General features: G+C 36.3%; 1 protein-coding gene across 4 annotated transcripts in view; it reads left to right on the top strand.

Moving 5' to 3' along the window:
- Positions 1–25,952, top strand: part of PPFIBP2 (PPFIA binding protein 2) — a 102,930-nt gene that overhangs the window by 19,386 nt on the left and 57,592 nt on the right. For 3 of the 4 annotated variants that reach the window (XM_027778416.2, XM_027778417.2, XM_027778415.2), the window contains exon 3: positions 13,305–13,519. In XM_027778416.2, the coding sequence (XP_027634217.1) occupies positions 13,305–13,519 (215 nt within the window). Of the gene's footprint in view, positions 1–13,304; positions 13,520–24,136; positions 24,247–25,952 lie in introns of those variants that run through there. The other variant, XM_055813446.1, reaches the window with a different exon arrangement.

Below are 25,952 nucleotides of genomic sequence, written 5' to 3'. Positions count from 1 at the left end.
CCAACAGAACAAGTTCCAGGCAAACAGAAAAATTTAGATATGTATTTCCTTCTCTTCTTTTTCTGAATGCAAATCCTTATTTGAACCAGATTTTAACCAATAGGAGTTAATTGCTTTTTTATTTTTTTACCTCTTACAAAACACGTAAACAAATAGTCAGGGAAGCATTGGACTTCCCTCAGATATGTAAAGAGAGAAGAAAAGCAAGTCACAAACCATAATCCATAAACTAGGGAACTGAAATAATTTCTTAGCCATTGCAAAACTTGGGTTATGATCCTGGCTAGTGCTATAAAATAACAAAAGTAATATAGAAGCCCATGTCCCTTTAATAATGCTATAGAATCTGCGCTCATGGATTACCTGCATACATAAGGAAATTTTAACTCAGTGTCTCTGTTCTGTGATGATTTTACATAGCCCAGCACACATTGTTGATATCATGGATTCACTGATGATTCCATTCTTCAGAAAGATTAAGAGAAAGGAAACCAGACATATTCTATTTAAACTGATTTTCAGATTAGACAGTAATTTTCTTCCAGGAGTTGTCAGAGCTTTGTGGTATGTCATAGGATTTAATCTGCTTCAGTCTTTTCTGTTAATAATATCATGCTTCCAACATATCTCAAATTGTCCAGGATCTCCTCTTATGAGCAATAAAAGACATGTATTCAACAAACAGATCTATCACTTTGCTTATCTGAGCACTGCTGTGTTTTGTTTAGAAAAAAATCCAGTTTTACTTGAAGATGCCATTTCATATTCCCTTCTGAAAAGTTTTGCAGACTTACAGGCTGTATGGTTTTTCCACTGAGAGGATAACATTGCTACTCAGTAACATTTCCATGAATGGAAGATCTGAAAAATGGTTGTCGTGAGGCTAGTTCTGGGTAGGACAATAGTTGTTTAGTGTTGGGTATTTTTTCCAAGGTATGGAAAGATAGCCTTGTAGTATTTGGCATAACTGATTATATGGCGAAGTATGACTGCCTAAGAAAATAACGTATTCTAGTTTCATGGTAGAAAAATAATTGAGGTCAGAAGCTGGGGTTGACTTTTGTTTGTTTGTTTTTAATATTCTTTTCCTTTTCCCCACTCCTTTTTCAGATTGTTGGTGTCCATAGTGTTTTAGGGCTTAATCTTGATAAATAAAGAATAGAATAAAATTGTTCCAGGCTTCCAAACAGCATGGCTTTACCTCCCTCACTTAGTTGCCGTGATGGTGGAGACAGTGATAGTGAGAAGTGAAGCAAATGATGAAAGACTTACTCTGTGTGAAGCAGCACGTTCCACGTCCCTTTCACAGCTGTTTTGTAGTGGTGTTGGTGCTCTAAAACAGAAAGGTTCAGGCAGGTTTGTTTCCACAGTGCACGGGTAGGTCATGAGCAAAATGGCAACCTCTTCAAGAGACTTGACTTTATGACTTCACACTACTTAGATTTTTAAGTTTCATGCCCACTGATATTTATTATAATAGAGAAAACAGGCTTATATAAAGATATCTAATGGGAAAAGAATATTCCCAGACAATGCATCTGACAGGTCTCCATCAATGTTAACGGAATACTTCTCATATGATTTCAGATTTGTATCTACCTGTACCAATTTAAAAAATCATATTGATTTATCCCTTTACTTATTTTTAGTTATAACATAAAGTAAAAGCTCAACTGCCTGAGAAAATTGTTTATCTTATTTATATATTTATTTGTTATTTTCCATTACTATAAATAGACATTTTTAAGACATTAAGTCCGTTTTGGTTGTTCTCCTCTAGCCAGTTTTCTGTGTGTTCCAGAACTGTTTATTGAATATTCTGGTATGATTGAAGGACCAAATATATCTGCTGGAGCCTATACTTGGATACAGTTGTTAACCCAATTTTTCTTCTCAAATTGAGGAACATAGTAATTATTCGAGTTTGATTCTCTCTAATTCAATCCAGTAAGCTACTGCATGCAGTTTGGGCAAGGACTGGAAAACAAGAATATTCTCTTGGCCTGTATGGCAAGAGGACAAATAAGGTAGGAAGCTCCTTCAGAAGGAGGACTGGGGTACTATCATGAAACAAACCAGGACTGAAAGTCTTCCAACTGCAAATTTGTATGTACCATAATATGCAAGTATTGAAGAAATCCTTTGTGCAAATGCAACTGCTTTTAGACTGGAAACACCAAAAAATCAAATGTTCACAGCTTGTGCTATTTTCGCAGTATCCAGATTCCGTGGGTATCTCTAGGCAGTACTGGATTTGAGACCAAGGCTAAACTTCACGACTGTTGGAAACTTATGTAGCTGATGAAAAAGATGATTCCTTTGGAATGAAGCCTGAGTAGATGCTAGGAGAGCTATGCACTTCTCTTGGCCTCAGAAACCTTTGCTTTAGGCACAAAATGAGCATTAATTGCTATTTTAGAGAAGTGAGAAGTTGAGAGACGTGTAACTTGCAGTAGTTAATTTTTGAACCTTGAGTAGATGTGTACATATATGTATACAAAACCTGTTTAATGAGAAAGCAGTCCTGATTTCTCTTACTAGCTGTAGTTATTATTAAAATACTACATTGTGGTCTTTTCCGGTAAGGTAAGAACTGGGCATTCAAACAAATACTACAAATATGTACAGATTTGCAGTCCTTCCTTAACTCCAAATGTTAACATAGCTCATACATGATTCTGATTAATCCAAGTAAAAAGTCTCGCTGCAGATTGTGCAACTCAGTGCAATACAAAATGTATTAAGTCTTTAGCGTGCATGAGGGTAGGATTATGAAGCAAGATTAACAAATTGAATTTCATTGGGCTTGATCAAATTTGACAGATAGGTCAGTGTTCCCAAGTCTTTTATGCTTCAGTACATCTGTACTGATAACCCACCCTCATAGCTGTATAAATTAGGCATGCTAAATGATTAGCCTTATTTCACTAAAATAGCAAAAAGGGCTAATGCAATTGTCAATGAGCATGACTTATCCATTAGTTAGAATGATTTGAACTCACAGAGGCTTTCTTTAGAGAAAGCGCCCATATGTCAGATCTGTGTATGCATTCTTTATTTGAGGTGTGCATGACTGGCATTGCTTCCCTCTGAGGTTTGACCAAGTCATTACTTTCCCTTATATTCAGCTTGTACCCCATTTATTAAAATTTGTTGCTTTATAGGAGGATAGATTTTGATTATTTTTTCTTTGCAATATATCCTAATGAGTTAAAATATTTTTTATTTTACTTTTATATCAAACTATTTCTCTATTTCAGCAGTCTAGAAATCCGTTTCCTTATGTCAATAATTACCATAACCGCAGGATCTAAAAACTCCTGTCACAATATTCCAGTCTGCTGCAGCTCCAGAGTCTTTTCAAATTCACCAAGTAACCAGTGTAATTACTGAGCTTCCTTTTAACCAGAGCTCCTGCAATTATTGCTTACTGAAAAATAATGAGAAAGTTAAATGTGTTATCACATGGCTGTGTACATGTTTCAGTAACAGTACCGAAAGATTAAAAAATATAAATAATAAAAAAGTTTGTCAAGAGGTTTTCCAAGAAGTATGCATGTTTAAATTCCCTTCTCTTGAAGTGGCAGAATGCCTGTGTTCAGCTGTGTGCTACAAACGCAACTGCTTCCCACACCCTTGTTGAAAAAAAGGCCTTTAGAGGAAATTAAGAGTTGAACAAGATTTTAATTCAAGTTTAATATATTTTCCTCATGGGATCTCTTTGCCAGAATTTGAAGGAGGACCTGTTTGGGGGTGGGTGGGTGGGAGGGTTCCTTTCGTTTTGTTTTTTTTCCTTTCATTTATTGTTCTGCCCCATCATCATTTTACTATGAAAACTATTTAGAGTTGAAGTTCCAAAGCTATGCTGTGTTCTTGGATGTGTTAGATCACTAAGTCACCTCTAGTTGAGTGATTAGAACTTGGATTAAAAATGCAGGAGTGGACAAAAAATACTAACACTCTCATTTGAACCCCTTTAGATGAATTTTTAGGTTTTGCAGAATATGGTTTTCACTGAGTTCCTAGATAAGTAATAAAAACCCAAAATACTTCCTAGTGACCTTATCCTTTACCCATGAATAGTCATATACGTCATCATAGGATTCATTCAGAATGTAAGAACTAGTCTATCTTCGTGACTTAAAGTGCTGTGAGACAACTGTTCTGCTTCATAAGGGATTGAAATTGTCCAGACCAGACAGAGAGCACTTAATCCTATTTTTTGTGGTGTGTGTGTGTTGCGGGTGGGTGGGTGGGTTTTATTTGAAATACACTCTGGGTGACATGCAGCTGATGGGCAGTATGAGCTTCTTGTGATTGTGTAGAATGACTAGAGAATAGCTTCTATTTTTTCTTTAAGATTTGTATACTTCCAGATGGCTTGATATTTTTATCACTGACATCCTATTCAAGGTTCACAGTATTCTGAAATTCAGTATTTAGTTTCTATAGTAAAGGTGTATAACTTTTTAATACAGACATCTTTGTAGAATTTCATTTTAGAGCACTGAACTGACACAGACTGTAGTTGAACTAATGATGAGAGAAACAGAATAATTTAAATAATGAGCAATTTCTTTCATTATAGATCAGAGTAATTGAACAGCAGCAGCTGCAGTGGTTTTCTCGTATGTTCTAAAAATCTTGTAGTTGTGTTAATAGGCTGTGCTTCAGTTATTAGTGTATTTCCTTTTTATTTGCTGCTCTTTTTCAATCAGTAATTTAGGCTTTTTTCTGAACCAAAGAAATATATGTACAACACTTGTTTATCTTGCTACTGCTATGCCTAATTAAGGGGAGCATTTGTGCAGTTGTACTGTACAAGATGGTATAGTGGCTTTTTGAAACCATTAGCTAGGGCATGTTTATACATAGATCTTATAGAAATAGAGATAATAAAAATGAAAATAAATAATAAATTACTTGAAGTCAGGTCTCTGATAGAGAAATATATAACTTCCTGCCATAACAGTTCCAGAAAATTATGTATTAAGAATATTGGGGGGGATGGGGGGGGGGGGGATAAAAATGGTGACTGTTAACCATCCTGTATATTAAAGAGGGAAAATACAAAAACTTAACACAAATATTTAGGTTTTATAATTTGTACGTCAGCATTTATTTTGCAACAGTTCTTATAGCTTGTTAGGTTCTGACATCTACCTTCAGATACTTGATACTCAACTTCAGAAAAGCTAATTAGTTAATTCCTGAGATACTGTCAACAATAACAAAGTTATAACACTTTAAAATCTTTTATAACTTAAAAAATATAGCAGTTCACTGCCTTTCTATTTATTTAATCCATAGTTTTTCACATCAGCTATCTGTGATCTTTCTCTTAGGTTTGTTAACAGCATCTAAGACATGGCCTTACAAACTGTGAATGCTTGGAAACCTTTACAGCCATTTGACACAATATTTTGTAGTGGCTTTACACATGCTGTAGGCTTCAAGTTAAGATGTTGCATATTCAGGTGCAGTGCTGATCTGTGTTTTAAAAGCACGTGAAGATCATGGCAACTTGCATGTTGATTGTGCATGTGAAGCATTGTCTACTCATTCCTTCCCCAGGGTTGCCAGAGCAACCTGAAGTTTGGAATTTCCTCAATTTTGAGTGCTTAACTTTGCAAGAGGTCATTATGGCTATTTGGGCTACTGTCCCAGAACATGCCTCCCATACTCTCACTATCCTAAGCATATTTTCTCACAGATAGTGGGGCTTTGAGTACAAGGCGGAGTGAAGGCACTCTGAGTCTTGTTTGTAGTCCGATGGATTCCCTCTGAAAACAGGACAGTACTACACAATCCTACGGAGCTGAAAGCATTGAAAACTTGTTTCCTAATAAACAATGATCTTTTACAAGAATAGATGTTTAAAATTGTTCTGTGTGAGACCAAATTGTCCTTTGAATGTCTGAGTCAAACATTGACAAGTTGGTCTTCGACTTCCCTTGCATGTGCTTTTAAGTTTTCTTGAAAGTAAGAGTTAAAACTAACTGAAAATTAAGATTTGCAATTGAATTATGTGACTTTAAATTCTTTATCTCTGACTATAGAAAAACATCTCTGTCAGTATAAAATGACAAAAATACAGTCATGACCTAGACACCTACATCAGCTTACAAAAAATGCAGAGCTGCATTGTGTTTATGCAAAACAAAATCTGTACATCATAGGTATTTGAAAAACTATGGAAAAGAAACAGAAATGTAAATAGCTGGAAATGTGATATGTAGCAGAGAAAGGCAGTTAAACCATGATGGCCGTAATACCCCATAGTACTGAAAATCTGAGGCACAAAGGTTCTTTTGTGGTTTATATGATGTGATCTGTTTTCCAGTGCATGAGTCACTCACTTGTTTAACAGGCTAGTGAACAGATTTCTAAGATTAAAAGTTTAAAGTTTTATCAGATGGGATTTCTTTAAATTCAGAATCATAGCTTCTCAACTTCCTACTTGAAGTCAATGAACTTGATTTGAGAGTCTTTTTGAAAATCAGAATAGTATAATTTTTATAACACAAAATGCCTTTATTTCCTTACAAATGGAATGTTGTTATTTTCCCTATGCTTTCTGAGATTCATTTTTTTCATGAGACAGTATTCATGTTACTAGTAGCTTACTAACTGCTTACTACAAACAAATATGGATTTTGTACTAAAAAAGCTGTATGTGTTGTCTCTCAACACTGTTTTAGTCAGACTACTGGTTTTACTGGCCTTAATTACACATTTTGTGTGTATGTGTGTGTGAATAAAAAAAAAGAAGAAAATTGGTACAAGTATTCATTCTTTGTCTTTAATAAAACATGTTGATCCTGTTTTTCCTGTGCGATGGAGACTTGGCCTCAAATCTCCATCATAGCTGCATAATCTATCTTTTTTTCACCAGCTGTAAGGCTGCTTAGCTTGTGTTTCAGGATAGGAGAGATCTTTTTGTTGTAGGTGTGTATACAGTACCTAATGTGCTGCACATCACAGCTTAGAGTCTATGACCATATAAAAGTTAAAAGGTTGAGTAATTACAAAGATAATTTGCATGAGAAATAGACAGCTCCTGAAAATTTTCTCAAGGATTCCACGTGTGGTTGTAAATAAAGCTCAGTTGAAAATCTTCTGATTTTGCATTTGAATGTGGTCATTAACATTTCTAGTCTTGGAAATTTTTTCCTAGGGTTTCCTGCTAGTCCAGCTTTACAGTTGCTGTTCCCTGTAGTTAAAGATCTGAAAGCAAAGGTTTGAGGAGAAGCCTGTATGAGCTATGATTCAAAACACACATTTGTGATGTATTTTGCATTACAGTATTAGAAGACAGGATTGTGTGAGTTACCTCTTCACTCCTTTGACAGAAGGCTTAGGAGCAAGGAGTATGAATTATGTCCTGTCGAGACCTTACTACTAGTTTACATAAATTCATGTTTTCAAGGCTATCTTCATGAGAGACTTGTGCTTCAAAGAAAATTACACTTTGTAGTCTTGAAGGAGAGAGGAAGAACTTGGACAACCTATATGCTCATTGAGTAAAAACTCAGGTAAAAAAAAAGTTCTGTAGCAATGTTATGATTGACCGAAAGGCCAGAGAAAATGTATGTTTATAATTTTATTTTAATCACTGTTGGTCAGATATGAAAAATGTTACCCTTGAATATTTGAGCTTTTTACAAAGTCATCCCTAGGCCAGCGTAGAAGTAGCTTTTGGGTTTTGTTGTGGTGCTTTTGTTGGGTTTTGCTGTTTTCTGGAGTAAAGGAGTTAGCAGTTTTAGGAAAATCTCTTTTTAACCACTAATGGAATTTTTTCTAAAACTCAACAGAGTGAAAAGACTGAGATAATGAGGATGGGTGCAGGGGATCAGAAGTTAAAATGCAAGGAAAAGGTAGAAATCAGAAATCTACTGCTAAGAGTGATGAAAATTGGGTGATGGATGAACATACATGATTTAAGCTGTGGAGAGTGCATTTCTTAACTGGCAAGGCTTTCTGCTCCTTTCTTTATGTCTGCTGATTAACTTATTTTTGCAAGCCACCAGTGGTGCTGTTTTCTGAATAGGTTATGTATTTGCCCAAAAGGAACGTTTCTTTGAAGCCATTCATCTTCAAAGCTGGAACTTTGACCTAAAAATGTGCTTGCATGGTCAGGGTGTAGGAAATGTGTAACTTAAAAGTTGCTTTCCTTTTTTTTTTTTATTACTGTTGTTATTCTATCTACCATACGTACACTGTGGAGGAACGTTTAACCTCCTTCATCCAGTCTGTATGTGGAAGCCAGAACTGAGCTGCTTAGAATGTCTTAGTTCCAATACTTTTTTACCCCTTTCTTTCTTTCAGCTCCTCTAAGGTGGACATTTATGATGATTAATTGTGTTCCAGTAGTACACTAGGAAACCATGGTGTTGAGTATTATATAAACATAATGACAATGGATTCCTCTGTGTCCTGTTTACCCCTTGAAAAAATGAGGCACAGGAAGACTGTGACATGCTCAAGGCTATAGAAAATGAGTCTTTCTGCAAGAGTTCAAAACTGCACCCGTGTTTCCTGAGTATCTATAAAACTCTCACATGAGAACTGCATTCTTCTCCACTTGAGCTATCTGTAATAAAGCTACAAACAAATTAATTGCTGTTAATGGTAGAGTATACTGGTAACATGTAGTGTTCTCTTTGCATTATGGCATCTCTTTTTTTGCATCTATCTGCAAGGAGAAACAAATTCTTAACTGTCTGATGCTATAACAATGTGCATGATGATGTAAAGGTTTAAACTAATGCAACAAAACATAATTATTTACTCCTACACATCTTCACTTCAGTTTTTCAGGGTGTGTTCTTTTCCTTCTGGTGACCAATATATATCCTACTTAATATGAAGCTACATGGAAAGCAAATAAGAGAGGCAAGCTTGTGATTCATTTGAATTTGAACAGTAAACCGGGAACCTTTCTGAATTAAAATGCTGAGTTGAACTCTGCATTTCTTTACCTAGTATAAAGTGTGTTAGTTGTGGACTTCAGAGGAATTCTTCTTTTTTCATTTCAACCAGGAGAATAAAAGGTACTACAGTAGCAACCCACAGCAAACCAGTTTAAAAATAATTTCTGAAAGGAGTGTATGCGTGTATTTCATGGGGGGGTGTGAAGGGTCATGTTCTCTTAGGGATGCACTGAGATCTGTGGGTAGCTGCTGTTCCAGACAGGGAGAGTTACTCATGGGACGGAGGGCTTTGTAACTTTTTTGGAGCACTCTGGCCCCTGTCCAGCAACGGAAAGCACTTTTAAGTCCTTGCTTGATATCTGTGATCCCAATGACTAGAAACTAGTGGAATTTTGATTGTTGAAGGCTAGAATCTTCATCACATCTCAGAATTATGCTGTATATTCTTGATAAGAATACAGATATGGGTTAGGGTTTTGTTTGTTTGTCTTTCTAATGGTATCAGACATGGGTACATTATTCTCTCACCAGTGCCTGCTTTTTGAAGCCTAAATACAAATATTGAATAGTACTGATATATGTATAGGTATGTGTATATTTGATAATTTCTTTCATGGATAATAACCTGAGTTGAAAGGTCTAAAATTATGAATTAAATCGAACCTTTCAATCTCTACTTCATTGAACTTTAGTTGATATTATTCAAAGAGATGTTTTTCCTTTTAAGATTTAATGGAACTAGTGCATATAAGAATTTACAGACAGTTCACATGTAAGATCTTTAAATCTTTATTCATATAAGTAAACAAATAGTGTGCTGTCTGTTTACCATTATTAGCTAAGAAAATTTTCAAGTACCTTTATTGTCTTCTGCAGTTAAAACTCCTGTACTGTTTACGCTTAGAATGAATTCCCAGTCATAAGTATAGGCTAAGCCGTAAGATATACCAGCTTTTCTGTGTTGTTAGGTAGTTCAGCGAACATGAGTTTGCCGTAAGGATGTCTTTGTTTTTCATTTGTTGCATCTCTTTTTGTTAGCAACTAATAGAAAAATATTCCCTTCTTCTGGCCTCTTTTTTTATTTCTTATTTTATGTAAACTTAAATGGAGGAAAGCTTGAGGCAGGAAACAGAACAATAAGATAAAACCCTGAAAATTCTTAAACTGACTTTGCCACAATCACTTGATGTCAAGCTGATGTTCCTTCCCAGTAAAAACACGTTACCACCTTTGAAATGGCCCAACACAGGTCAGGATTGTCCTCAAGACTGACCGTAGTTTACAACTATGGAAACTCAGCATGCGTACATTACACATGGACCCAGTTCTTGAGAGTTCTGAGAAATTATGGCCTTCCACTGATGTGTGAAATGTGAGACTTCGGCAGAATTCTAAGCATCCTCAGTCTGAACAATCAGTTGAAGAGCTTGGGGTAACTGAAGCATGCATACGGAGCATGCCTGGTCTCAGGAAATCACCTAACATGTAGCTCCTGGCTGGCCCTGCCTGTGCTCCAGCAGTTGAGAATTTTTACCTTTATACAACTGAATTTCTTAATGGTGACAGTTCTTTTGCTTGCCAAGATTAAAAAGTGTGCGCATATGCGTTTTTTCCTAGCGTTTTGATAGAGGCAAATCCAATGGTTATGGGCCTGAAAGTTTGCATGGTTTTGTTTCAGTTGTGTGGGATTTATTTTTTTTGTTTCTCTCTTGTCTGTATATAAAAAATATTAATATAAATAATATGAAGAATGCTATAGCAGAAAGCTCCATTAAGTTTTTTCCCATTCCATATCTATTTAAAATTGTCAGTTCATTGAAGGGGTAGCTACCAAAGCTGAATTATGAAATAACTTGCATCCTATCTGCTTTTCTGGTATGAAAAGTACTTGCTAAGCAAAAAGACAGAAAAAATTAGTATGGAGTTTTCCAAAACAGTGAGTGAGAAAACTAGTTTAAAAGTCCTAATGTCACAATAACCAAGGAAGCCACATCTTTTAAAAGTGGGATCAATGCTACTGGAGAAGAAAATGGCAGATTTTAGTTTGTGCAGGTCTCTCTTTTGGAAAGCAAGTAGTGAGCCACTCTGGGTGAATAAAAATATTTAAGAGGTTATATGATCCAAATGGCTGTTACACAGTTTGGAAATCAGCTATTTTTAGTTGCTACAGTTTAATATCAATCTGCATTAACAAGTACATAAACAGAAACAACTAAACTGGCATAAGTATCTGACAGTATAGAAATAGACAAGAAAATATGTTTTAGTGGTTAGAATACTCAAATACAGAAAAACAGTTAGTTGATCCTCTCCTCAAAAGGAAATAATTCAGCAAGACAAGGTTGATTTACGAGGTGAAGTTGTCCCATGTAGCACCGGATATTGAAGAAACTTTATCTTGAACATGGTCTTAGCCAGGAGTTAAGATGAGATCTCACACTTGAGGTATTAAAATAAACTCATGAGCAGCGGAAGTCAACAGGACCAAATGGAGACTATTCTGAGTTTAAAAGGGGGTTCAGAATATATTAAATACTCCGGTAGTGAAAATAAGGGTGTTATTTTAAAAAAACATCAAATCCCCACTACTGAGCCTTGCAAAGCTTTAGAAATTTCTAGGGATGGTTTTTGCATTCTTTAAAACACTCAAACAAAAAACCACTTACATGGTACAGTAGGATTCAAACCACAGAATTTTTTGCAAAGGTAATTAATCTGACAGAATTTTTTGTGTCGTTAAAGCAGTGGTTGAAAAAAAACTGGTTAATAGTATTTAGAATTTTCCTAAAAGCTTTCAGTAAAGTTAAGCATTCACAGAATAAGAGACAAAATACTGTCTTGGATCAAAAGCTGATTGAGATGGGAAACAATATTAGGATTAAATGATCAGATAGCATTTCAGTTAAAAACTAATCTAGGTGCAGAAGGCATTTCGGTGTACTAGGATCTAGAGTGTCAGTGTATTCCTGAGTTGCATTTAGGTATTAGTTGTATATCAGAATATATGTAAAATGAACCATTGAGTTCAAAGATAGTTTGTAATGACCGAATCATGTCAGATAAATAACAATAGCAGGCAAACTAATGCTGATTAATGCAAAGTTGTGTGCATTCAAGAAGAAAATCTGAGTTACTTATACATCTGGGCTTCAAATTAGATACATCTGCTCAGGAAAAAAACTTAGCAAATTTTCAAAGGCCTAGTGAAGATTTCTGTTCCTTTCATAACTAAGATGTAAATGATGTTTAAACACAGGAGTAAAACAAGGAATAGTATGGAGATTATTATAATCCCGTTGTGTAGATCGATGGTACAGTCTTTTAAGGAATGCTGCATGCTGTGTGGATCCGACATGCATCTGTAAAGTAAGTTACAAAATGAAAGGACTGAGAAGAGTACAACAGGCATGATCAAAAGCCTAAACAGAATCTCCCATGAGGTCAAATAAAGGGGGAACATGATTGCTTACGCCTGAGAGAACAGGAATAAAGACATAAAATGAGTACAATCTATTATGTACATGAGGCAATTAAATGTAAATAAAAACTGTAAAAAGTAGAGCAAACAGAAGTTTTCCATGTGATTAGTCCTTAAGGAAACAAAGGTATATTAAATGAAATCAAGGTCTGAAATTCAGGACTGAGAAGAGAGAGCTCATTTTAGTGTGCATCTCATTGAAGTACAGGGTATTAAGACAAAAAGAATCAGAGATATTAGAAGCTGTGTTCTATATAATTCTTCTATCATGTGAGATACGTTTTTCTACTCATTGTTCTTGAGAAAATAATATTGCTGCTGGAGGGCTGGCAGGAGAGAGGTGTAAGTTAGCTTTTTATAATTTAGAGAGCTAGCAAACTTTCATTAGCCATTTTTATTGTGAACCTTTCAGCTTTTGTTCTCTGTGGGAGGGTTTTAAACCTGCTGAAGGTCACATATCTTTCTGGTTGTGGTAACATGATCTATTTTCATCCAAGTTTCTTGTCAAAGGACTGCATCAGTCTTTCTCATGTTGCTGAACATTGGTCTGTGTGGGGACTTCTATGTAGCTGAGAAGTTAGTGACATCTCATGGTAAACACGGAAAATTACAGGTGATTTCTGGTAAGGTTTTGGTGTTTGTAATTTAACAGATGTTGCAAATGTCTTCTAGGTCAAAATTATTCTTTAATATGTTTGTATATACGTCTCACGTTTCATTATCCAGTGTTGATTATATATGTAGACACTAAGTCTGGTATTTCTAAGCCTGAAATACTGATGCTTGTCAGTTAGCATCTGAAGTACAAATGTTGTAGTATGTAGTACCTATATATTTGTCACTTACAAAGCATTATATAATATTACTGTCTCTCCTGATTTTGCTTGTTTTAGGTACAAAGTCAGCCACAGAGTATTCTAATGGTGGTTATGATATTGTGTCACCTGCTCCATCAGTATACTTGGGCACATTTCAAATTTTGCATCTCCTGGAAGATCTAAAGATGGCATTGGAAATGTTAGAAGATCCTCAAGAGAAAGAAGCATTGCGAAATCAAATTCCAGGGGCAACAGCGGTGTGTATACGGGAGTGGTTTGAAGAGAATATGGTGAGTAGTTATTTATAGCTTTTCCGTTTTGTTTGCAAACAGCATTGGTTCAAGTATTTTGCTACTTCCAATTATTTTTATAACAACAGAAATCTGCATACTTAGAGAACTGCAGGGGGTGGTGAGCAATCATAAAAAGCTGAGGATATTACCACTTTATATGCTGATTACTAAAGCAATGCAGATGTAGAGAAGCTGGTAAAAGACCTTACGTTGACCCTGGTGAGAGAAAATATAGTAAAAATAAACTACCAAAAAAGTTACCTTGTCTGTGGTTTGGTTTCATCTTGGATGTCCTTTACTGGAGATAAGAAACAAGTTTATAAATAGTTATTAAACTTTTCACTTTTAAACAAGCAATTTGGAATGTAGTGGCATTGTCTGTTGAAGGGACAAATTCAAACTGGATGATTCTTCTATCCTTTTCCTCGCAACATTTCCTTTACCTTAACTGCCAGTATTACGAATCTCCAAAGTATCTTGTACACCAGGCAGTGGTGTAAATGGAGGAAAGGTCTAGCTTCTGAATGTGAGACATACATATTGGGATAGATGGGGAATAAAAATTTGACTATGTTGGAAAAGATTGAGGATTTCCTGGTGAGGAGCAGATCACCAGACAGACCTTAAAAGAAGAGACCCATTGGATGTAAAGGAAGAGAAACAGCAGGTCTGTCAGAACCCAATCCTGTCACTGCAAGTGAATGGGGGTTTCCTGATCAGTAAAGCAACCTATCACTTTCTCAACTTCAGAAAAGTTTTCTAGATGAATGGATTTTCTTCTGGCTTTGTCAATACACGTTACTTTTATGTAATTGTGTCACAGCTTCTCGTTCAGTGTTTATCATCTGCTATAGTTGCTTTCTGCCTGTTGTAACCTAACGTTGTTGGAAAGGTAGCTGCTTTTGTTTGAAATAATCAGCTGCTGGTTTGTTGGCATTCTCCACAGCCCACAGGTCTATGGCTGAAAAGTCCTATGTGGGACCATGTGAGAGAAAGGAATGAGAATTTGGTACCAGTTTTGAAAGCAAAAGGTGGAGGCAATTTTTAATGTAGATTTACAGTATTAGATTTTAAGTTCATATCCTCAGGCCAGGTCTTGCTGAATTCCTGCCTTAAATGCTTCTTTAAAGCTTTTCAATAGTTAAAAGATATTCTTAATTCATAAAAGACATAAATTTTCGGAGTTGTTCACAGTAAAGTTGACCCTGAACCACCAAGTTGAAGAGTTTGAATCTGGTGGTCTGGCTTTTGGCCCCTCTGTTGCAGAAATGTTAAACTAGCTTTTCAGCCCTGCAAGGTAGGTAATACTTAATATTTTGACTCCTCATATTAATATATATATATATGTGTATCTCTTCTTTTTCATGGGAAGCCAGCCAAAACAGGAGCACAGTTCCCTCTTAGAGCTGCAGTTTACTGATGTCTTAAAAGCATGGTCTAGTGCATCAAGCGCGGTATTCATTTGACAAAGCAATTAATTGGGCAGCCGGGACTCAATACCAACAGAACAGGGAAGCTGGTGGTACAGAGTATTTGTAGTGCAGTATGTCAAGATTACTGTTTTTAAAATATTTTGCACTGTTACATATTGACAATTTCAGTACTTTTTTACAGGCACAGGGAGGGTAGTGCATAGTTGCTGTGACTGTTACTTCAAAATGGACAGTAATCTGTGTATTTGTAGATATTTTTTATATTTTTAAAAAATGCAACTAATTTGTAAGCATGTGCAAAACTTCCATGGACTCTAAATTTGGAAGAGCTTCCTGTACTGACAAGCAGCAGTTTCACTTGGAACTTGAGAACAAATCTGATAAAATCCACCTCAGTTCAGAGAAATGGTGTGTGTATTTCATAGTTATGTCCCATACTGAAAATTCCTTAATTCCATCCCAGAGCTATGAAAAATAATACTTGATATGTGAAAAAGGATAGTCAGGGTAGTGAGCTATAGAGAATGAGGACCCTGTAGCTCAGTTAATCCATTCACACTGGAAGCCTTGAATTAAGTTTGGTAATTAGTCTATGAAATGTTGGAGTGTCAGAAAAACTCTTCTGAATTCCCATGGTTTAAACACATCAAAAGTGAGTGGTCTGCTGTTTTAATGAAGACATAATTAACTAGAAATCAATGACCTATATATTAGGATCAACATCAGCAATACAACAGATAAACCAGAATACTAGAAGCTTAAGAAATCTTAAGGAACCCCTACAAATTTCTAAATTAAGTTCTATAACTAATTCCAAAATGTTAGTCACACAGACATGCACACATAGGCGTTCACAGTTACATTTCCTCTCTCACAGCTGGCGCTGGGTTACAAACATGAACAGCTTCTGTGGCTGTGGGTTCCCCTATTTACACACATCTCCTAATGGACATGAGTGCCTTAGTTTTTGTGGGCAGCCATGGAGTTCCCTGTGGTCTGCTAACCCATGTGCTGGTGAGCAACCACTCCATGAGGTGCACAGGCACCCTGAGATGCGAGTCCCCAGTTTTTGCAACTCGTCACTATCAGATAAAACATCATTACGTAGAAAATGCTAGATGGTCTCAAATGGAATTTGCTACAAAGGGTCTCTTCTGAGCATTCTCTGTAAAGGGTAGGCTAATAAATAGCTTGATATTTGGAATATATTTTATATGTTGTGTTCAGCTGAAATGTTACAAAAAGCAATGTTTGATATCAGTAGCAATAGTTGAACTATAAAGAACTTTGGAGTGGATGGTGAACCAATGCTTTTGAGCTTTTGGGGTTGTTTTTTAGAGCTATTAAAGGTCGGATTAGAGGGGGATTTTCTTTTGTGGACGATTAATTCCACATCTGTTTATTTTTGGGGTCTGTGCACCTTCCTTTGAAGCTGGAGAGCTGCTCTAGCATGTACTGAATAAGCCACTGATTTTAGAGAATTACAGCAACTGCTTTGTTTCTAACATTATATAGGAATAGGTGTGGTCAAAAATATTCCCAGTTTATACTGACTAGCAACGCATTAGAAACTAAATATACTAAAAACAATCTGGCACTTATTTTGAAAGCAGATAAGCATGCACCGTTCAAGAAAAGAATGTTATTTTATGATTCTTCTTCACTTAAATGCATTTAATTACATTAAAAATCATTGCAGCTGCCATCCTTAATCAAGAAAACAAACAATGTGCCTTACGGAAATAATTTGAGTTTGTGTTTTGCTACTGCCCTATATTGGCTTTTATGGGAAACCACAGAAAGGGGAGTCAGAAAGATGGCTCAAGACTAGTTCCTGCTGGATAATATCAACAGAATTTAACAGCTAGCATTTGGGTTAAGCAGAATTATCCAACGGAAGTCCCAATTACTTTCTTGCATGATCCTTCTGCATTAGTAATCATCATAAGCTAATGCAGCTGTGAAAGCCCTCTGAGGCAGAGTGTGGCTATTCCTGCTAGTTCTGCTTGTGCCACAAAGCAGTATTTGGGATTGCAGGTTAGAGAACAGAAAGTGACTGAACTTTCTTGGTGGTGTTTGTATTGGAGTATGATCTAAAAACTAGAGCTCCGTTGTACTGGAATGGGAAAAACAACTTCTGCAGAAAATTGCCCCTTGGCATTATAATTCAAGTAGCTTTGCAGTTTTCGTAATTGCCTCTTAAGTGTACTGAACTACACCTAGTGTTTAAATAAGTAAGACTGGAGTTAGCCTTTCAGGCAGCTTTGAGGCATATTGGCCATATTAGTGATTAGTCGGGAAGCTTCTGTGATGATTATAGACACTACAGCTGCTCTCACTAGAGTCTTCCTTTCCTTCAATTCTGTAGTACCAAACTGGAATTTTTCAGACATGAAATATCACCAAGTTGTCTTTTGTGGTTTGTTCTATTTTTTGATATTTCTTTTTAAACAATTGTAGCTGTTAGGCTCTGATCTCTCTGCTATAGGTAGAAATACCTAAGATGTGGGAAAAAATGTATACACCTAGAGTGTGAAAACTTCAGGCATCATGTTTCATACCTGACACTACCTTGCTTACTTTCTCTTTCAAAAGCATCTGCTTTATTCCTTTTTCATGGAATCATCGGTGGTGATTTGGTGTTCCAGTTGTTTAGTGGAGTTGGATTTTGTCATCCTCTACAGTCCTCCAGAGAAGTACACCGTTTGTGGAACTAAAAGTGTGCTTTTTGAAAAGGCTGCTTTTTGTATTTCTGCGGTCTGAAATCTGTGAAAGTCTCATGTTCCTGAGTTTACAGTATAAATGGTCACGGTAACTATTCTGCCACTGCTTTGAGATAGATGAAATAGATTTCACAAAGCGCTGAATTTAGAAAGATTATTTATATGTATTACAGAATGAGGATTTAATAGTTGCTATAGCTGTGCAAATCTTTTGACAAAGCTAAAATAGAATAAAGCATCATTAATTATAGACTTTTAACTACTTAACTGTATTAAAATTTTTTTGCCTCAGAGTGAATGTCTGGAGTGTTTTACGACTTTAAATTCTTTAGCCTTAAAACCAGAACGGACAGACCAGGGGATTAGCATGAAGAGTTCATATAAAATAATGTTGCGTATAGTTGCAATGCTTCCTGTTAAATATTTTAGTATTGCTAGTGACCGTATGACATATCACAAAACAGGCAGTAATTTCAGCATTAAAAATTAACTACTGGTGTAACAACTGACTGAGTTGAACTGTAAGAGAATGTATCTAGTTACAGTTTCATTTCATAACTCTTAATGAACTCCTACACTGTTAATTCTTTTTTTTAATGTATTCTGTACTTCTTCATGGAACCCTTTTCCGAATAAAGAGGAGCCCTATTGTTCTTACAGTGGTCCTAACATGACTTTAAGCATGAATGAAAGCCTCATTTCCAGGATTGCAAAACATGATCTTCCTTCTAGTGGAACATTTGTATTTAAAGCAAGTCACTTCACCATGTAGCTTTACATACTGACCCTTAAAATACTGATTCTTGAAAACTCAGCAGTATTTTCCTGGTTATGTTTTTTCTTGGAAGCCAAATTCTGAAAAATTTTTCTAAGTGTTCTGCATTTGAGGAAACAGAAAGGGGAGAATAGCAGAAGAAATAGTAGAGGAATGTGTGGTAGAGGCAATTTGTTAAAATAATGTAATGTGTTTTATGATATATGCTGTGCTTTGTCTTATTTCATGCTCTGTGTTTTTCTAGTGTAAAACCAGACCTTTTAGCAGAAATAGGATAAATTTCTTAGGGTCTTGGAACAATTGCCATTTTGTCATGATTAATGTTCAGAAGAGATTGTTTCCACTGTGTGTTAAAATCAAGGAATTTTTTTCCCCAGTGTTTTCACAGAAACTTGGATTAAAACAGTAAATGCCATTTCAGAATTCTGACTTGGAGTTTGTGATGTTTTGAAAGTACTTCAGAGTTTTATTTTAAGAATGTGTTAAAGTGCTGTGCTGAAACATATTTCACTTTATTTTCTTTTCTTTAATTTTCTTTTATTTCACTTTTTGTCTAAGTTTCATTTTACAGAGTTATCTGTCCAGAATAGAGGCAGAAAATTACTGCAATACGGGGCACTTCAGTATATTTGAAAACGTGCTTTTACAAAAATATCAATAGAATTTTTCAGCAACAGCTGAGTGGGAAGAAAATATATTCTGAGCAATGCCGGTTAAAGCCAGTATATTTATTTACTGGTGGATTTGACTGTGGGACTCAACTGTTGAGGGTCACGACAAAACTATATATAGCTGAATCTTCCCATTGCCAAGTGGTATTAACACATGTTAAATTGGAAATGGACCAGTAGAGCCTGCTTGGGACAGTGTAGAAAAGCCGTCATTCCGTAAGCATTCATGTTTACTTTTGCCAACTTGAAACATTAGATGGATAAGTTTTCTGAGCAGTACTCGGAGTCAAAAGTTGTATGACCCAGTCCTCCACTGTGCTCCAGCTCCTTTCAATGAGTTGATGATGCAAGGAAGCCCTGAACTGGAAGAGCTGGTGCTCTCAGAGTTCTCCAAGCATGTTAGAACAATTCATAGCACACAAGAAACAGCAGACGATTGTCCTTCATATGTGCAGCTATTTATGAATACTAGAGAGTGTCTTGGAGCAGGTGGAAAGGGGGCGTACAAAGCTTGCCTGGAACTTTTCTAAACCAGGCCTAAGTTTTTTAATGTTCTGTGGTTGCTTTGTCTGGGAGACAACCCCGTCACCTCTGACTGTGACTGCTCACTGTAGTAGCTGTCAGCAGAGGTAGGAACACCTTCTCTACATGAAGAATGAACAGAAGCTTAAAATAGCTTTGCAGTGGGTAGGGCTGGTTTAGATCTGTTTCTTAAAATGACATGGTGAGATAAGGTTTTGGCATTTTCTTTCACCCTTGTAATGGTCAGTAATGCTTAACAGAGCCACCTTTAAACTACAATGACCAGAAGTGATTAAACAGAATTGTGTTATGCCTTAGGCTTAGAGTGCTCATGAAATAAAGATGGTATTCCAGATATAAAAATACAGGCCCTGCTATTTCATGTTAAGTTGTCCAAGATTTCAAGGTAGTCTACTGACATACTATGATGTTTAGCCCTTGGGGGCAATCGTCACCTACGTGAGCTATCCACACCTTGATACTGTCAGAGGAAATAGAGGACTACTCTGTGGGCAGCCATGATTGTACACAGAAATAGTGTGTTAGCCTTCAAAAGCATTAAAACCATTTATTCATTTCCTTTATCTAAGGCACTTTCAGCTGTTGGCTTCGGTGCTTTCCTTTGCAGTAAGTGGCTGAATACCACGTTAGTTCATCTTTCCTTTTGTGCCTAATGTTATGCATGGTGTCCCTTTTTCATTTCATATTATGATCTCTCACTAGGATTTCCATCTGGATTGCATTTCGCTGATTTAAATATGATACACTGGATTAATTTAACAAACATTCATATTAAAGTGTAAGTGCTGTGAAGTATCTGATTTTTTAAGTGTAGCTAGAGGAAACATCAGAAAATGTTTTCCATAAAGTAACAGAGGGATAGGTAAGAGAGAATTATTTCATTAAACAGTGGTGCTAATAGATAAGGTGTAAAGGTAATGGTCACGTAAAGAAGCTCAGCACAAAAATTTCTCTTGTATTTTTGTATTATTACAATAATAATTGATTAGGAGGTATTACTTGAAAGTTAGAAGAAAAGCATAAGTTTTGAAGACTTTCTGTATATAACTTTAATTCAGATTTCACAGAATTTGGGTAGGTTGACCAATCTCATATGCTAAATGTTATCAGTTATGACAAACATAGCAATAACATAATTCACAACAAAATTATTTCTTTCTTTTTTGGAATAGTACACTAATAATAGCGGTAAACAGTCCTGTGTTTAGTTAAAGTGCAAGAAGATATGTTTTCAGGTTTTGTGATCTTTCAAAAATGGAAATAAATTATACTTATGTAGGACATATACAACACGTTGGCATGCTACTTTTCTTCGTAAGTAGATAAACATGCTTTATTTCCCTGAAATAATGAAATGCTTAAGAAGAAAATAAATTAATATTTGTATATTCCTTATCAGAAATAAGGCCTTGTAAAGGTTTATCTGCATCTTTAATTTCTTTTGGCTTTGTTCGGGGCGGGGTGTGTGTGTGTGTGTTCAAATTTTTTCCATTCTGGAATTTAGAAGAGAAAATCTGATGGGTGTCATACTGAGGAGAGGGAAAATGTTACCTGGTCATGTCATTGATGTATGGGCACATAATTCAGTAAATATCCTGTTTCAGATGTTTCACATACTGATTCACTGCATATTTAGTAATTTCAGCAGTGCTCTGAAGCCTTTCAAACTGAAAAATAAGCCTGCATTATTGTAATATGTTCTGTGGTAGAATATAAATATGTTTCTTTATCTTCATGTATCACTGTACTCTTTTCTGGCCTATAGCAACTGGGGTGGGAGTGTTCACAGTGATTTTGTTGTAGAAAACTTTTTTTTTTTAGTTTTTATGCAAAAACAGTACTCAAATTTCTTACAATCTACATTTTCATCTAAATAAGTTTCACGCAAAAAGTTATAGCTCTTCTAGAACTTGGGCTGGAAAAAGTATTTCAGCATATGCCAAGGAATGTTTGAAACTGCCAAGAATGTGCAAATGTCTGTGGATGAATTAATAAACAGTAACTTCATCTAAGTATTGGTAATACCTTCTTCATGCAAGCCAAACAAAGAGAGCTAGTTATTATTTGAGCAGTAACCAGAAAGGATATAGTAGTGCTAGAGATACGCGATACCATACAGCCTGCAGATGGGAATGACTCCAAAGTTGTCAGCACCTGTTTGAAGTATTACTTCCCCCCTCCCCTGAACGTGCAATAAGGGTGAGGGTTAACTGTGCTCGTTGGAACTAATGGCCATTTAAGTCTGATTATTTCTGAAATATAGGTTTTAATCAAAGAATTAAGCCATCTAGGATTGAGTGCATTTTATGCTGGAAAAGGATGATGTGTTCATGTATCTACATAACATTATTTCTAGTCTGTTTCCCAGGATGCTTGTTTATTCTTTTAAAATTATCACAACTAAAACAAATATGTTCATATACAGAATGCAGGGTTTTTTCCTTTTGTTCCAAGAGTTTCATCTTTCTCTGTCACTTAGGCATTATCAGTTAGTTGTGATTAAGACTCTTCTTGTTTGTTTTTTCACCACTGTCCCTCTTTCTCCTGTGCTCCTGCAAATGGAGTTTTTGGTTCTATTAACAGTGGCAGTAGTCAGCAGTTTTCTATGGAAGTACAGAATTAGCAAAGAAATCCTAATGGGTTTTCATACAGCTTGGAGTATATAAACTTTGTTAATCAGAAACTTCTGAGAAAGAGTAAGTCTCGATAAGCCTTACCTTGCTGAAAACGCTTCATCTAGATTTCTGAAGCCATTCCTCACCATGTAAAAAGGATTTCCTCCTCCATTGTCTTTTGCACAAATGACCTGAATTTGTTTTTCCACAAGTACTCCTGTGCAGGCATATTCTCAGTCTCTCTTTCTTCACGTCTGCACATGAGAATGACAGGTGTGTGAGTGGGCATGCTGAGGAAATTTTCCCCTCTGGTCCTAATCCCTTTGTTTCCAAAGCAGCCCAAGCACAAGGAATGGGAATAGCACAGAGTAATGGATGTAGGAAAAGCTGATACTAATTCATGGGAATGAATAAATTTTTGTTGCATGTCCATACTCAACTGGACTCCACTGATGAGGCTGGGAAGAGGTCTAGTTGGTCATTTCACTTCTTGTCTTGAAAAGCTATGTGTATGTTCTTTTAGTGTTATTTTAGAGGCTGATGGGTTTTGAAAACAAAATGATCTAAAAGTTATTGCTGAAAAGGAAGAGAGGTGCAGTGCTCCAGGGACCTGGACCTAATGGAGGCTGGGGAACTGCTCTGCTTCCTGTTCGTTTGCCTTCTGACTTCCCAGGCAAGGCAGTGCCAATACAAGAGTGCTATTGACAGTTTGCAATTGTGCTGCTCTGAAAGATCTCAAAACCCTGTGTTTTAGCACAAACTTAACTGAATAAAAAGTAAGACTTCTAAAATAACAGTAATAAATACAGTTTTACAATGTTCACAGGGCTTCAGCTGCATTGGAGAAAGAGGGACAGTGGCAGAAAAGCAAAAAACCCTGTGCTCCAATGTTGGTAGGAGAAGGGGGAATCCACCAGTCAGGCTGTCCTTCCCTTTGCAGTTCTAAGAGGATTTGTGGATGTTTTCTTGCCTCTTCATAGGTCTGGAATGGAGGACCGGAGAAGCCTAACGATTGTTTAAAGCATTCTGTTACTTTCAGTTTCAAAAGCTGTTGCAGCGTCTGTTTACTGTTTCAAACAGATTTAAAATCTTGTTTGAAATATTTGACATTCTGACTAGTGAAGTAATGGGGTGCTTAGTTGAGTGTTTGTTCTGGGTTCTGTATCAGCAGACTTCCTGTGGCTAGCACCTTTGGTATCCTGCAAATGGAGTTTTTAGTTCTGTCAACAGTGGCAGTAGTCAGCAGTTTTCTATGGAAGTACAGGATTAGCAAAGAAATCCTAATGGGTTTTCATACACCTTGGAGTATATAAATTGTGTTAATTTAAAACATTTTAGCGTCCTACATTGCACTTATATTGCTGTAATGTGTATTTTCATTTATTTTTGGAGACAACACTGGAGAAAATAAACAATTTGGTAGGGGGAAGTAGTAATAGCTAGAACACTCCCTCTCCATGGAGTAACACTTGAGCATGGTGGGGGATTTGTGCTTGTTTGTTTTTTCAATGCTCCACTGAAAGCATGAAATAGAAGTTAGTGCTCAGTGAAGAACTACACATACCCATGGATTTCCTAAAAATAAGAAAAAAAAAATACAGTGGTAACCCGATAAAGGAATCCTCAGGTTGCAACATACTTTCCTTCTTTTACACAGCCTAGAGAAGGTAACTTGCTTTTCCAGTGAAACAGAAAAATATTCTAAGCGAATCTGGGGCAATTGATTTGCCTTCAGCTGGTGTCTGAAACTTTTTCAGGCCAAAGCTCAAGCAGGATGTAAAGTTCAGCATGCAGGTGACAGGCTAAAAGTGAACATGTGACTGTCTGGAATGTATGTTGTCAACATTCGTGGCTGATAAGATGCATAAAATTCAGACACGTTTACCTTTTAATCAGGAAGAATGACTAACAGAATCAAGAGGCCTTTGCATGAAATCCGGCACAAATGACAAGGCAGAAATAAGGTATGTTTGTAATTTTAAATACTTTTAAGAGAAATGAGTATTCACCTAGCTACAGACTCTACACTGAGGCACTAATAAGTGGAGTAATATAGTTTTCCTGTAGGTTTTTAAATGCAAAACAAAATCATTAACTGATGATGTTTGGTGGAGTGTTTTAAGAGGTATGTTTCCCCATTCCCTGAATAATACCGAAATGAGAATCTTAGAGCCTATGTTTTCAAATGGATGGAATGTGGAACAACTTCAGGGTCTGTAGTGGTGGGATATGCCATACTTTGAGATAAAGTTTGATGTATTTGCTGTTCTCCATGGTTAGGTAACTAGTTTTCTGGGGGGAAAAATATGCCTGAACTTGCAGGGAGTTCATGTTTAATGTCCAGAGAAGCCATATTCATTCTTCAGTTTGTCAGCCACAACAGAGGCTGTTACGCATAGAGAAGTGTACTAAATTAAATGCACCTTAATTTTTATAATTTTCTGGTTTGTTTTTTTTTTTTTTTTTTTTTAAATGGACCATCGACAATGTACTATGGCTCTTTCTGGATGGTGTGAGCTTTTCAAGAAATAGCTGCTCTCATCAACTTTAAGATAGCATAAAGACTTACTCAACCAGCGTAGAATAAGTGCATTCTATGTACAGAGCAACCCAAGTCCTCTTCAGACCTGTCTTGTAGCATGGTTTACTTTTGGAAACTTTTGGACAGTTTTTTTATCTTTTAACGTTTACTGCTGATTTTAGGTATCCTAGCACCTTTAGAAGACTTGTAGCACAAACTTTCTAAAACCAATTCTTTTCTTGTCACATGGTCTTAAGTAACAACAGGTAATAAATAGATGAAGATACCTGGAAGTCCAAGTTTAAATCTTTCCCTCTTTCTTTGTGTTATGGAATATTCTAAAAAGATGTCAGTCAGGTCAAAAGGATCAAGAATGGTTGAAATAATAAAAGCCCACATCCTATGCAGAAACTCCTTCAAGTATCTGTGACTTCCACAGTTTGGAGTGTGGGTAGATGCCTAAGTAAGGCAGGTCCCTGTAAGAACTGCTTTTCAGGGCATTATAGACCTTCAGACTTTGAGGTTTTTGTATGTATCATTAGTATGATGGACAACTTTGACACTGGCTTTTCCAAATTGCTGTTTTACATAATGCAGGAGTGCATTACCTTAATGTTAATTACCTTAAATGCAGGAGTGAGTTTGGCTGTAGTGACTGAAGAAAATGGAGAGATAAGTAAATGTTCTGAGGTCATCACAAAAATTCCATGGAGACAGCTGCTTTTTGGTCTTAATAGGCATTGCCTAAGCAGTTGTCCTTGTGTGTGTAACAATCAGTTACCCAGTTTAAGGCCAAAGCCACTTCTAACTAGTAGGAGAAACAAACACTGGGAACTGGAGTTTATGGGGAAAAATTGGAACTTAATCAAAACTACTATGTGGAGGCACTAGAGGACACCGCAGTAACAGGCAGCACTTTTAAACTTCTTGCCAGAGCATTGCTTTGCATATGCATTTATCTTGGTGTTGCAAGTTTGAAAAGTTGCCATGCTAAAAGACTTCCGCTTCAGCAGGAACAGACAAAAGTCTTAGAAGGGTATCATCGTCTTCTGTTAAGATGGAAAATTGCCTCTTTGGCAATAGCAGTATTTATGGAATAATTAACTTATCCACAGGATCGTCCTTGAATTCCTCCTCTTTTAGAATGTC

The sequence above is a fragment of the Falco peregrinus genome, chromosome 9 (assembly GCF_023634155.1).
Source record: "Falco peregrinus isolate bFalPer1 chromosome 9, bFalPer1.pri, whole genome shotgun sequence".
Lineage (NCBI taxonomy): Eukaryota > Metazoa > Chordata > Aves > Falconiformes > Falconidae > Falco > Falco peregrinus.
This window is presented reverse-complemented; position numbering and strand designations above follow the sequence as displayed.